This window comes from Camelina sativa, chromosome 4, assembly GCF_030686135.1.
Source record: "Camelina sativa cultivar CO46 ecotype springtype chromosome 4, ASM3068613v1".
Lineage (NCBI taxonomy): Eukaryota > Viridiplantae > Streptophyta > Magnoliopsida > Brassicales > Brassicaceae > Camelina > Camelina sativa.
Window position 1 is genome coordinate 4,123,352 of NC_141883.1, and position 12,938 is coordinate 4,136,289.

At 34.4% G+C, this 12,938-nt stretch overlaps 1 protein-coding gene across 1 annotated transcript; it reads right to left on the reverse strand.

Annotated features, from left to right (window-relative positions):
* Positions 1-7,198: 7,198 nt before the first annotated feature.
* Positions 7,199-8,952, reverse strand: LOC104783517 (uncharacterized). The gene is made up of 9 exons (XM_087509204.1): positions 8,812-8,952; positions 8,470-8,734; positions 8,321-8,382; positions 8,118-8,133; positions 7,944-8,028; positions 7,741-7,873; positions 7,599-7,654; positions 7,455-7,481; positions 7,199-7,379 (listed from the first exon to the last, which is right to left on the reverse strand). The coding sequence occupies exons 1-9, from the start codon at positions 8,950-8,952 to the stop codon at positions 7,199-7,201; spliced, it is 966 nt and encodes a 321-aa protein (XP_087365330.1).
* Between the last annotated feature and the right edge of the window lie 3,986 nt (positions 8,953-12,938).

Sequence of the window (12,938 nt, forward strand, 5' to 3'; positions counted from 1 at the left end):
AGTTGTACATCAACCATTCTAACATGTAAAAAAACCAAAACATTAATAGATAGAAACATCAAAAACCGGCTGACCAGAGAAATAAAAACCAATACATGGAGACAACTTTATCTCCTAGACAGGAAAAGAAAATAGGCAAAAGAAACATCCTAATCTGCTACAAAATTTCAAAATTAAGCAGTAACAATTTATAGATTTTAGAAAAAGAACTAACGGTCAGGTGGTCCAAAAAGCGGTATGCGTATGTCTGAGGCAGTGAGTTCGAAACCATTAATTATAAATTAATTATAACAACACCAAGTATCTGAAAATTTACTTTTCTTTGGAAGGCAAATTTTTTGGGACAAAGGAGAAAAAACATACAAGTGAAATTATTTTAGATATACATATGACTGGAAACAAGGATGAGAGTTGCTATCACTTGAGTTAGAAAAATCATTTGATCTTATTATTATTTATAATTATTAGTATAAACTAAGTCAAACCAGACACTTTAGTCTAAATATAAATTATTTATCCAATTATAATTTCAAAATATGAAAAATTTCAAAATATAATTAATTTCAATATAAATAGGTATGATTAATGATTAATGTTGTTTTGCCTATTACAACGTTTTTTGTCATGTTCCTGTGGATTTATCTATCATAAACAACATGCTGCAACAAATTGTTTTACCAAATTTCCAAACATATAATCTTAACAATAATATTAAAACAGAAAACGGGTTTTTTTATTTGTTAACAGAAAAACGGATCTTCTATAGATTTTTAAAAATTTGGAAAAAGCATTGACATTAAATTTTAAATGTTTTGGATAAATTCTCCAAAACAAAAAGACCCTTTTCCTGTTTTATGGTGAAATATTAAAACCTTGATTGGTAGCAGTTTTTAGCAAGGTTTTTATTTTTCAAAATTCATGAATTTATTTAATCAAGATTATAGAAAAAGAAAAAGAAGCAAATTACGAGATAATGTCACTGGTCTCAATACTATTTTAATGTCTTTTACCTATTTTATTAATAATTTGAATTTTTCAAATTAATATTAACAAAAATTTGTGATTAACAAAAAATTTCATTTAATAAGAATTTTGCATTAATTTGTATTTAAACACAGTTAAAAACAAAAAAAAATTGTAATATCTTTTTTTTTGGTCAAACAGATGCTCTCATTCATTCAAATCAAAGCAAATACAAAGGAAGAGATTCAAAGATCTCAAAGTTTAAAAAGTTACAAAGGTTACAAATATGAGCATTCCCCAATGCCATAAAAGAGTAGATAAGTAACATCGAGATAGAATCCATGAGGGCTATGGAACCGTCTCTAGGAAGCGGCTTGGAACATGAGAGATCACGGTAGCTTGATTGATCATCCTTGAGAACTTCGGTGGATGACAAGATAGTCACGATCAAGAGACATTGTGACGTTAAGAACATAACCATAGCCAATAAACTCATCGGAGCGAGGGGCACTAACAGGAGCACCACATTAGTAAGGGTACGGTAGACCAAGGTTTGATGGTCAAGGGTCGAGTGCTTTAACATCCAAAGCGGAGGGTCAGGAACAAACTGGTAGCACCATGAATAACTTCTATAATAAACAGTCCTAGTGATGAAGATGGTGCTAAAGAAAGTTTGCTTGAAGTTGTCGGATACAAGCGTTGAATTCCAGGGCATAAGACCATAATGCTTCAAGATTTTAACAACAGACCATACAAGTGAAACTAGAGCCATACATTGCCAAGGATAACAATCAAACCGTAACAATACATGTGGGTTCTCTCTCACTTGGTGCCTGATAACTCTCTAATTTACATTTTTTAGACACCCTTTTTTGTCCATATTTTGCATTATATATACCCTAATCTTAGCATTTTTAGGTCCTTAACCGTTGGAATTTTCATTTAGGCTACTTAAGATGCTGCATTGTTGCATTTGTACATTTTGGATGAAATCAGGTGCTTTGGAGCCCAAAAAGGGCAAGAATGAGCTAAAACCTGAGATGTATCCAATGGAGTGATCGTGCGAGAAGAACAGTCTGAACCTTAACCTGACCATAAAGGATCTAAAGCATCAAGAAGGAAAAAGGAGGCACCCGACCATACCACATGATCATTGCCACATAGTACCTGGTCGAGTTCATGACGAGACCTTCAAATATCGACTCGAATGAAGATTATACGTTTGTATTCAGCTTCTGAGTTCTTCATCAATGTTATAGGAAAGCGAGTTATCTTTCCAATGATGGTGATATCAGGCCAATCAGATATGCGGTTCAAGAGTTATTCCTGTTTTAGTGAGTGTATATACATCCAGATCGAAGAATGAAACCACCCGATCGCCTATCCGACCATGCACCCGAAGTGGAGCTCGAGTTCCACCTTGTGTACCATGGTCGGATACCTGCTGAAGTGGCTAGGTCAACCTGTTTTCTTATAAATACCCCCTCTTAACCCTATTTTTGACAGATAAGAGGCGAGAGCCGTTTTTACACTTTTCTTTGAGCAAATTCTCCAATTTTTGTTATTCTTTCAATTTGAATTCTGTTTACATTTTGCTATTGCTTCTTTCTAATAAAACGTTTATCTCCTTTTCATTTTTATGATTATGCAATTTTTATTTATTTCTGGGTTTATGTTCTTTGCCATGAGATCTGAGTAGTGAATCAAAGTTTCTAGGGATGGGATACGCTAGTATGTATTCTCAATCGGTTATGATCTTTAGCTTGATTGTTTTATGAAAATTTCCTTATGGATTAGTGTTCTTAGTGCTATTTTCAGACCGAGAGGTTGAGATTATATTCAAGGCATTTCCGCCCGAGAGGTGTTCGATGAAATGCCTGAATTAGCTAATGCTAGAGATTTACTCACTTAGCCTAAGAGATTAGATGTGTAAGGAGTTTATTGACAGTAATGAATCATATTTTAATGCCTGCTTAGTCATGTTTCTCCAACGAGAGTTGGGTAGGGGAGTGACTAAGGTTGATTGTTTCTATCACGAGAGTGTTTTTGCAAGGTTCAAAGATTCATTGTCTAGTGAATAGATTGTAAAACATTCTAGGTTGATTAGTGATGTGTGTAGAATTTCACTCCAAATCTTTTACCTGAAAAGACTACACGACGACTGAAAGTGCACAATTAATCAATTGTAGTATTTTAGGATCGATCCCACAGAGAGTAATAGCTAACACATATTGAATTATAAGAGAAAGAACTATGGCTAAGACTAAATAAGAGATTGGGGTTTCGGTTTTCCTAATGTCTATTGCAAATAAATAAAAACGGTTTAAAACTATAAGAGTAAGGCGTTGGGCGTTTTGGGAGTCATCTCAGGGTTTTCATGGTTCTAAGCAATATTAAGTGTAAGATCTAACAAGTAAATACTAATTTCGATCTAGTTTATCAACTACGAAACACTAATGAACTAACAAGCTATTTTCATAGAATGAAAGTCTAAAGTCTTCATACTCCGTTACTCAACTTTCGCAGGCAACAACACATGTCAATCAGCTAGTTAAATAAGTTCGATACATTCACCAAACTCTGCAACTCAACTTACGCAGGTTACGACGCGATGTTTTGGTATAACACTAGTTCGGAGAAGTAGGATAACGCGGTTAACGCTCCCGTTCTCTAGATCAGCACTTGGTTATCAATCCAAGCACATGCATTAAGATAAAGATGTCCCAAAAGAACTTTAATATAAAACCAAAAATAAGATCTAACAACCTAATTGAAGCGAACCATGAATTCCCCTTGAATCACCCCATAGAACCCAACAAATAAACTACTCGCTCATGATGCAAAGAAACGACATTGATATTATAAAGTATAGCATCAAAAACGTATCAAATAACAAGAAGGGGTTCATAGGAAATTTCTCTATTTGTCACAAAAGTAACTTGACCCCAAAAGCAATGAAAGTATGAAAGAACTAGAAAGAGATTGGTGTCTTCGGCGATGGCTTCTAAAAGGAGCTGAGAGAGGACGAGCTTCGACGTCTGAAGAGGAGTCTTTGGTCGTCTCTAGGTCAGCTGCTGGTGGCGTGGATGAAGAATTACGAGGCACAAAGGAAGCACACCTTGAAAGCCTAGGTCTTAAGAGTATTTACAGGGTTTTGTCTTGGATTAGGGTTTGTAAGGGTAGGAATGTATTTTCTTCTTGAGTGCAGGACAAGGGGCGGCGAAAGAGGCTTCTGGACCGTGGAGGAGGCTTGGACTGGGCCGCCGTGATGGTCGCTGGTCAGGCCTCGAATAAAAGCCCATCGACTGGTTGCTTCTCTTCACGTCGGTTTGTAACACGTCTCGGTAAATCGGGAATAACTTCCGGATGAATGTATGGACTTCGAGGAGAAAGATGACTCTTTCAGCTTTCCATAGACACCAAGCACGTCACAATTTGAGTTCTGGAAGGTCTTCAAAAGTGGCCCGTACTGAAGAGATCTGAAACTTTCCTAAAATGTATTTTCCTTGACTTTTGGTCTAAATTGCTATAAAACCTGTCAAACCTTATTGAAACCTGAAATACCTGATAATAGGCCTTTTTTACTTGAAATCTCATCAAACTCTTCCTAAATGCATATGAAAACTATAGTTAATTTGAGTAAAATAATGATGTTATCAACTCCCCCAGACTTAGACTTTGCTTGTCCTCAAGCAAATAATCAGAATAAATCATGGAAAAGAGGTTTTGAAAATAATGGGAATTCACTTATCTTTGGGGATATTGTCTTTGCATTCTTCTTCACCTTGACATTAGGAACTTACATTTGTAATCCACCATGAGAATCATCAACGCTCTTTGATCAAACAATTCTTTAGAGTCTCCAGAATCTCCATTGTTATCTCTTTACATAAACTAAAGCAATAATAAAAAGTGAAATCTTACCAAGGGAAAATCGATCATAGGCTTCCTCAAGCAAAGACTTTCTTCGTATGATTCATTTCCTCTCCCTTTTATCACTTCCAAGAGATCTATCTCACCCTACTTTTCTATTTTTTTTAATCAAAGGTGTAGGCGAATACTGGGGTCATCAGTAATTTACCTACCCCTCGCTTCCAAGCTTTGTGTAATCATTTCACTCAAGAGTAGAATAATGAGGTCACAAGTAATTTACCTACCCCTCTAAACTGATCAAATCATCTCATCTTTTATTCTCTCTCTTCTTTTTTTTTTCGTTTCTTTCTCTCTTTTTTTAGAGTATTGAAGGAAGAGAGAGGGGAACATATTTTTGAAGAATTGCAATGTCTTGTGTGGCTTGAATGTAGAGATCTAGTACAATGTATACCAATTCCCACGGCTTGATAATTAAGTCCGATTTAGGTCCTATAAAAGTTAGAGACAACGTTAGATCATCTGAATATCCATCGAATAGGGACTTGGGGGATTGTTGAGTCGGCTCACAGTCTTTCCAAATTTTGGTTCTGTTGTCAAGCATAATCAAGAGTCATAAGAGTGTTAATCCAAATCAAATAAACCGTTAGAATAAGATCATAATCCCCTACTAGTTTTGACTCAATAAAATAAAATGTGACTCGATAAAAATGTCAAAATTATTGATGTAAAAAGTGGAAAAAGGTCTCCAGTCAACAAAATAGAAAATAGCATTAGTATAGGATGGAACATCCTTCTCCCCAGACTTAAATCACACCGTCCTCGGTGGGAAAAAAGAAAGAGTTGAGGATTAAAAATCATAAGGAAAAGTGTAGGATTTAAGAACAATGTCACCTGGATGGAATGATGTTTTGTCGACTCTAGACGTTTAATGGTTGCCCAAAAATTGTCTAGAGTTCGGCTGTGGAACAAAAATCTGGTTACTAACCATGTGTACTTCCTTTGGTTGCTTGATATCGAGTTTGAACTAGGCTAAGTTCAACCGAATTGTGTTGATATATCTCTAAATGCATCCTCCTTGAAACAAAAACCTAAAACCATCAATAATAATGATAAAATAAAAATAACAAAAACATACCTAAGTAAAAGGATGGTGATGGTTGGTGATGAGGATTGTGGTGGGTTCAGATTTGTCTCGCGGTACACGGGAGAACGGTCGCGGACATCAGCAAGTGGTGCAGTGGGGTACGCGGTACATAGGACATAGGTCATGGCATCGACTACGGCTGGTATGGCTGGTGGGGACTCTCGGCATCGATCACTCAAGGATGGTGATTGATCAGTCGCCTTCGGCATGCTTCAGTCATGTTGAACATGGCCGGTCAGTAGGTGGTACTTGCCACTAGACATAGTTGTGTAGATAATCCATGGACCTTCTTCTACCTTCTTTTTGGCTTTTTTATTTTCTATTTTTCTATTTTTTTTTTATAAACTTGAAACTAAAATGCAAAAATATTAAAAGTAAAAGAAAATAAATCCTAAAAAAAATACTTACTATACATGGGTTGCCTCCCAAGTAGCGCGCTTGTTTAACGCCGTTGGCTCAATGTTTGGTGCCTTTAATTAGGCTTGAGAAAAGTCAGCTTCGGGAATCAATGCTCCTTTGGCTCCTTTGATATCTTGATAGTCTGCTCCAGCTTCAACAACAAGTTGTCCTTTTGCGGAAGTTCCAAAACTTTTGCATGAAGAAGAACTTCTTTAGTATATGCCTTATCATCTATTGGATCTGCTCCTTGCTTTTGTTACTTAGCTCAGGAGGAACTATGATCTTGATCTTGGAAATTTGTGGTGGGTTAGGCGGTTTGGGTTGCTTGGGTGGCAGGTTGCTGGTACTTGTGGATGCTCCTTGGTTGAATTGCTTCAGCTTACCAATATTAGGATCCATTGGCTCTTCATGTAGCGAGTAGGTCGGCCACGGTTTCGGCTTGGAGAGAGTCGGATATGACTTCTTCTTGTAAATGTTAGCAAAGGTTGTCCTCTTTGACTTGTGGTCTATGATAGCTCCAGTAGTAGCTAGGAAAGGTCTTCCTAAAATCAAAGGTCTCTCGGTCTTGTCTTCCATATCTAGGATGTGGAAATCGGTAGAAACTATGCAGTCTCCTACTACAAGTTGTAGGTCTCGAACTAATCCGTCGGGAACTTTTTGTGATGAGTCTCCCAAGACTAAACTGAGGTTGGTTGGAGATATGTCTCACAATCCTAGCTTTTCAGCTACACTTCTTGACATAACATTGACATTAGCACCAAAATCACAAAGAGAGTTAGAGAATTCAATGCATGTTATGGAGTATGAGCAAACAAAACGTCATGGGTCTTCAGCTTTAGGTAGTCTCCTTAAGGGGTAGTGGCTTTCAATTAATACCTCGTCGTATGAACCATTAAGAACCGTGTAGGCACTCTCAGAAACAACATCAGCAGCGGTAGTGTCGAAAAGCATGAGTTTGGTTTCACCTGTGTTATCCATGACTTTCACGTGAAGCTTGTACCTAAGAGTGGATATGAAAAATTAAGTTAAAACTTCATATACGCTTGATATGATACGTTGAGAAAACTTTTATTACCTAGCGAGTACGTTGGTTACAACAGCCCTACATACATCACACCAAAATTTCGGCTACTTCTTTTTGGTGGTAATTGCAGCATTGTTACATTGTGTTTGCACATGTGTGATCTTCTTGTTACATTTCTTGCAGCTGATGTAATACCAAGACCAGTCGGTATCGACACCATAGATGGTACACAAAATCTTAGCTTTCCCAACCTACATATATTTATAGTAATTTATAAAAAAAATTTAATAAAATCAAAGAATTTTATAAATTAACGCACTTTTAAAAATCACATTACCTCGAAGGAGTCTTTTAATTCCCTAATCGTCTTTTGCTCAAATGCAAGAAGATTCTCAGGTCCTCTAGGGAAGTTAGCAGATCTCTTTGGCTTACTCCCACGGAAGGTTAGCATCAGACCATCTTTTGGGATCCTATATAAGACAATCGTAACAATAAGTTACCACAAAATTAATTTGCTATTTATCAAATTAGCAAACTTACGACTCAACAAAGGTTTGGATTTCAGCAACTTCAGGATTCAATCTCAACTGAGTTACATCAAATGAGTTTGCGACACAGATAATATCTATAAAAATACATTAATTTCCAACCGTTAGTTAATTTGCCATAGTTTTTTGGTTATCGTAAAAAAATAATAAAATACGAAAGTAATACCTTTGAACTCTTTTATCTTGGCAAAACGCAAAAGGCAAACAACGGTAACACCATTCTCATATGCATATTTTCCCCACAAGGTTACAGGCAATCTCACATCACTAACATATAGATTAGATTAACAGTTAAGAAAATAAAAATTATTAGCTAATCGAATTTTATTATGTAACAACTTACTTCTAATCGAAGTCAATCTTCTTAACTGGTTTATTGTCAACATCAAGGTCTTCAACATCACCAACATTAACAACTTGACCAATCACATCTGAAGAAGACAATCATCAAGTATTATATTTAATTTAAATATATAATATTGGAAAGAAAAATTAAATTTGAGATGATATGAACTTACCAACCAAGATGCTGGTATTAACCTCGTGTGCAAGGATCTTTGGAAACTTTGAAAGGGATAAGAAAATTGACTCACAAACATTGTCACTCGCCCTAACATTGGTACCGTTAAGGAAATTAATCTTGTACACGTGACCAGTAGGTCTGAAATAACCAGCAGCATTGGTTAGACTGAATGTCTCAATGAATCTCCATTGACCTTCAAGCAACTGATTTTCATGGCGAATAACCAAATCCTTCTTGACAGATGCGTGGATATTTGTATCCTATACAAATATTACAATGTTAACACGACATTATTGTATAGCCATATGATAAATAGGTTTGTAAGACTACATCTTACCGTGGAATCAGCTAAGATACACTCGAGTGCTTCACCAGCCTTAGGCGTATATTGATGCCATGACTGAAGGATTTTGACTTGCACTCTCCAATTCGTTTTGTATGGATGCAAGTCACGAAGGAAAGCAAAGGAAACAGCCATTTTAAGAAAGAAGTGTGTTTTTGCTGTAGGGAAGAAAGCAGTGTGTGAGTTGGTGTAGATGAAGTAACGAATACGTACGTATTTATAGTTTGGAACAGGGGGGAAACAAAAAGAGTATTATTGTTTTAAAAATAGAATAAGGAATAAAATCTTAATCAATCTCCATTGTTAGCGGGGTTAATAAACGATTTTCAGTTTAGATGTTCTGCAAATAACAGATACTCAATCGTATATTACGTGGAGTAGAGATAATTATAAGAGAGAATAAGATAATGATTGATATTTATCATTTTATACAAATCAATTTCGTAACGAAGTTATGTAATTATCTTCCGAAATGGTTGGGAAGATTAATGAAGAATCTCATGTTAATAAAAAGAAATCACAAAATTATTGGATTAGAATAAATTCCACATATGTGAATCTAATTGGTAGTATACGAATCTAATTAGTGTAGATTGCAATTAATATATTCGTGAAAATTTCCAAAAAAATACCAAAACAATCTCAAAATACCCAATGAGGATCCGCGTCCCTCTATTCTATACCCGAATGACTTATTCCAAACCCGAATAAAGTTTGATCCGAAGAAGGTATGTTTGTGAGAAAATCTTAAGGTGACAATACAATTTTACCCTTAATGAGAAAATCGGAAGGATTGTTTTGAGTGGCACATTTCGTAAATAAGTGAGTAATTTCGGACATTTTCAAAATGTACTTCACTTTTAATAGTATTAAGATTTACCACATTGATAAATATAAAATAGAGATACTTTGCCTAAAAAAGTTAGAATCAAATCAAATAATCCAAAATCAACTATAACACAAATATAAAAGATATTAATATATTTACAGAAACCATTCGAAATCAAATACCTAATCAAATATTTTATATTCTTTCTAATTTTCTTAATTGGAGGAAAGTGAAGTTTTGAAAAAAAAAATCCTAATAGAAATTACTACCCTTATATATTTGTTCTTCCAATCACAATCAAAACATCAGTTTAGCACGTAAACAAAATCACAGTTTACAAACACTCTTATCTTTTAATCTCTCATGACTTTTTTCAACAATGTTTGTGACTTGAAACCTTTCAAAAATATGTCGAGGATCAAGGTGAAGATCATCCGACTGTGGAAACAATACTCTATTGAAATGATCTTGATATATGCTATTATTGATAATGAGATTGTTTTATAATTTCCCACTTATATATACTAAACTTTTTATAGATTTTTGAAATTAGAGATTAACTAATATTATTTCCATCGTTTATATATAGCATAAAACTTTTGTATTTGTCATCTATTCTATTTTCAATTGCAATATATATGTTTACTTTTTACATTATATATATTTTAAATTTTTTATAATACTTATATTTTTATTATACCAAATCTTTAAAGGGGGACAAAATTCAAACTACCATAAAAAAAATTGGCAAAAAAATAATTCAAATAAATTATATAACAAATACAAAAAAAATATGAAATGATATTCAGAACATAATCCCGCGCGAGGCGCGAGTCCTCTAGTTAGTTATATTAATAAATCTGTTTAACACTTAACTTACATCTTGAAATTTTAGAAGAATAAAAGTGATTAGCAAAAGGCAAAACATGACGATAACAAAGAAATTTACTAATAAATTATATGAGTTTTATATATTACTTAACAATCACCATGTATGGACTTAGATCGGGTAGGACAAAATTGTGCACAAGCATATGTGAAACGATCCCACTTTTTTTTTTCAATAAATAATAAATAAACTACATGATCCCATACCCATTAGCTACCTAACCACAATCACAATCAACAGAGGAAATAACAAATACCAATATCCAATAAATATCCAATAGAAAATACAGTAAAACCTCTATAAATTAATATTCTATAGATTAATAAACACGATAAATTAATAAATTTTGCTAGTCCCAAGTCGGGACAGTGTAAAAAATAACAAAATTCGATAAGATAATAAGATAATAATTTTTTTGAAATCCACATATAAAATATGGTCCCAAGAATATCATAAATTAATAATCATGTAAATTTATATATATATATATATATATGCTGATATAGTAAAGTTTGTTTCTCTTAAACCTCATATTTATAAAACAATTGTTATATTGTATCTTCAAACTATAAAGATATAAAATATTCTATAACATTTCATAAAACAGCTAAAACTTTTTAAAGTTTTCAATTTCTAAATATGATTCATTTACATTTTGATAGTTTGATAGACTATTAAAATACGATAATTGATATTCTTATTCATAAATTTGAATATTTATGTCATGTGTATAAGTGAATTTGTCTATAATATTTGTAATTCATTGTCAATAATATTTTGTAATTATTTCAAATACAATTCCAATACTATAAAATTTACAACATCCAAAATTCTAATTTTATTTTGCAAAAATTGTCTCAATTCATAATTTTTTAAAAATTAGAAAATTAAAAATATACCTATAAATTAATAATTATTAATTTACACTATAAAATAATAATTATTAATTTATAAATAAATTAATATCACTATAAATTAATAAAATATCTTGGTCCCAACATTATTAATTTATAGAGGTTTTACTGTAACCAATATTCCAATACATAACCAATATCCAATAACCAAACAACAGGAAACATAGGACCAACAACCTAGCAATGTTTCTAATGACCCAACTCTAGCAACCTAGCAATGCCAGACAACATCCAATCGAGTCCCTAGAACATCCTCTTCTTCATTCCCTTGATTCTACGATCACACTTTGCCTTTACCTGCACCACAAACACATATTGAGATACATGAGTATTTGATAAACACTCAGTGAGGCAATCCTCCCATCTATTGGGCTATACACACAAACAACTGTAATTCCAATGTTCCAAACAATCAACAAACAAAGCATACAAAGATCGACACTACCCACACAGTGTCGATCGATGCTGCTTCACTGGTGTCGACCGACACCAAGTGGTGTTGATCGACACTACCTCTGCAACTGCGTTCCGCACGAAGCCGAGAGTCGAATCTCGCTCCCAAATTTCCACCAAATTGTCCAATACTCAAAACCCAAGCCAAGTACGTCCTCAGGAACCTGTAGCAATCAATCCCCAACAAGAAAACTCACAAAACAACAACAAACAAGCAAGAACAAGGAATCACAGGCTTAGATCAGCCATGGTCACGCACTCACCTCTATGCAGGGAGATTCTGACCAACAATGAAATAATCCACACTCCCAGCAAGCTTCCCACACGTTCCTAGCCTTGAATCCTCACTCCCACAGGAAGATCTCACCCACAAAGCCTTCAAATCTCACAAAAACTCCCAAAAACTCAAGAACAATATTTTCTTCTCTTTCTCTTTGTTTTCACCAGCTAGACAACAACAAAACACGACCTAGGTCGTTCTCCCACTTAAATATCATGGTTTAATGATTCTCCTCAAACCAAACCGACCAAAAATCAATAATTAAATCAAACTGGTCGAACCAGAAAACATTGGTGTCGATCGACACCCATCCCCAAAATACACATTTTGGTTCGCGGATGTTACAATATGTTATAGAGAGTCTCTATGAATCTCCATTCACAATGGATTTCCATTCTTTCAAATGATAATATAGAGAACAGTAAGATTTAAATAAATGAAACCGAAAATTAAAAATTATAATAACTGATAAACAGGTTTTCACCCAGGGTATCAATTCCCTATGCAGTTGTAGTACAAAGGGTTATCAATCCAAATGGTTGTCTATTGCTAGCAGGAAGGATATGATCAGAACAGTGCAAGCCAAGCCAAGCAAATGAGGGTTTAGTCTAACAATCCTAGAGTGATAAAAGAAAAGAAAGTAAACAAAGAACCACACGACCTAAGCACTCGATGCAAGCATTCGAGTACAGGATCGGGTGGGGTGATTGAGTAGGCAAATGAAGTATGAAGAACTCGAGGAATTACTCGATGCAG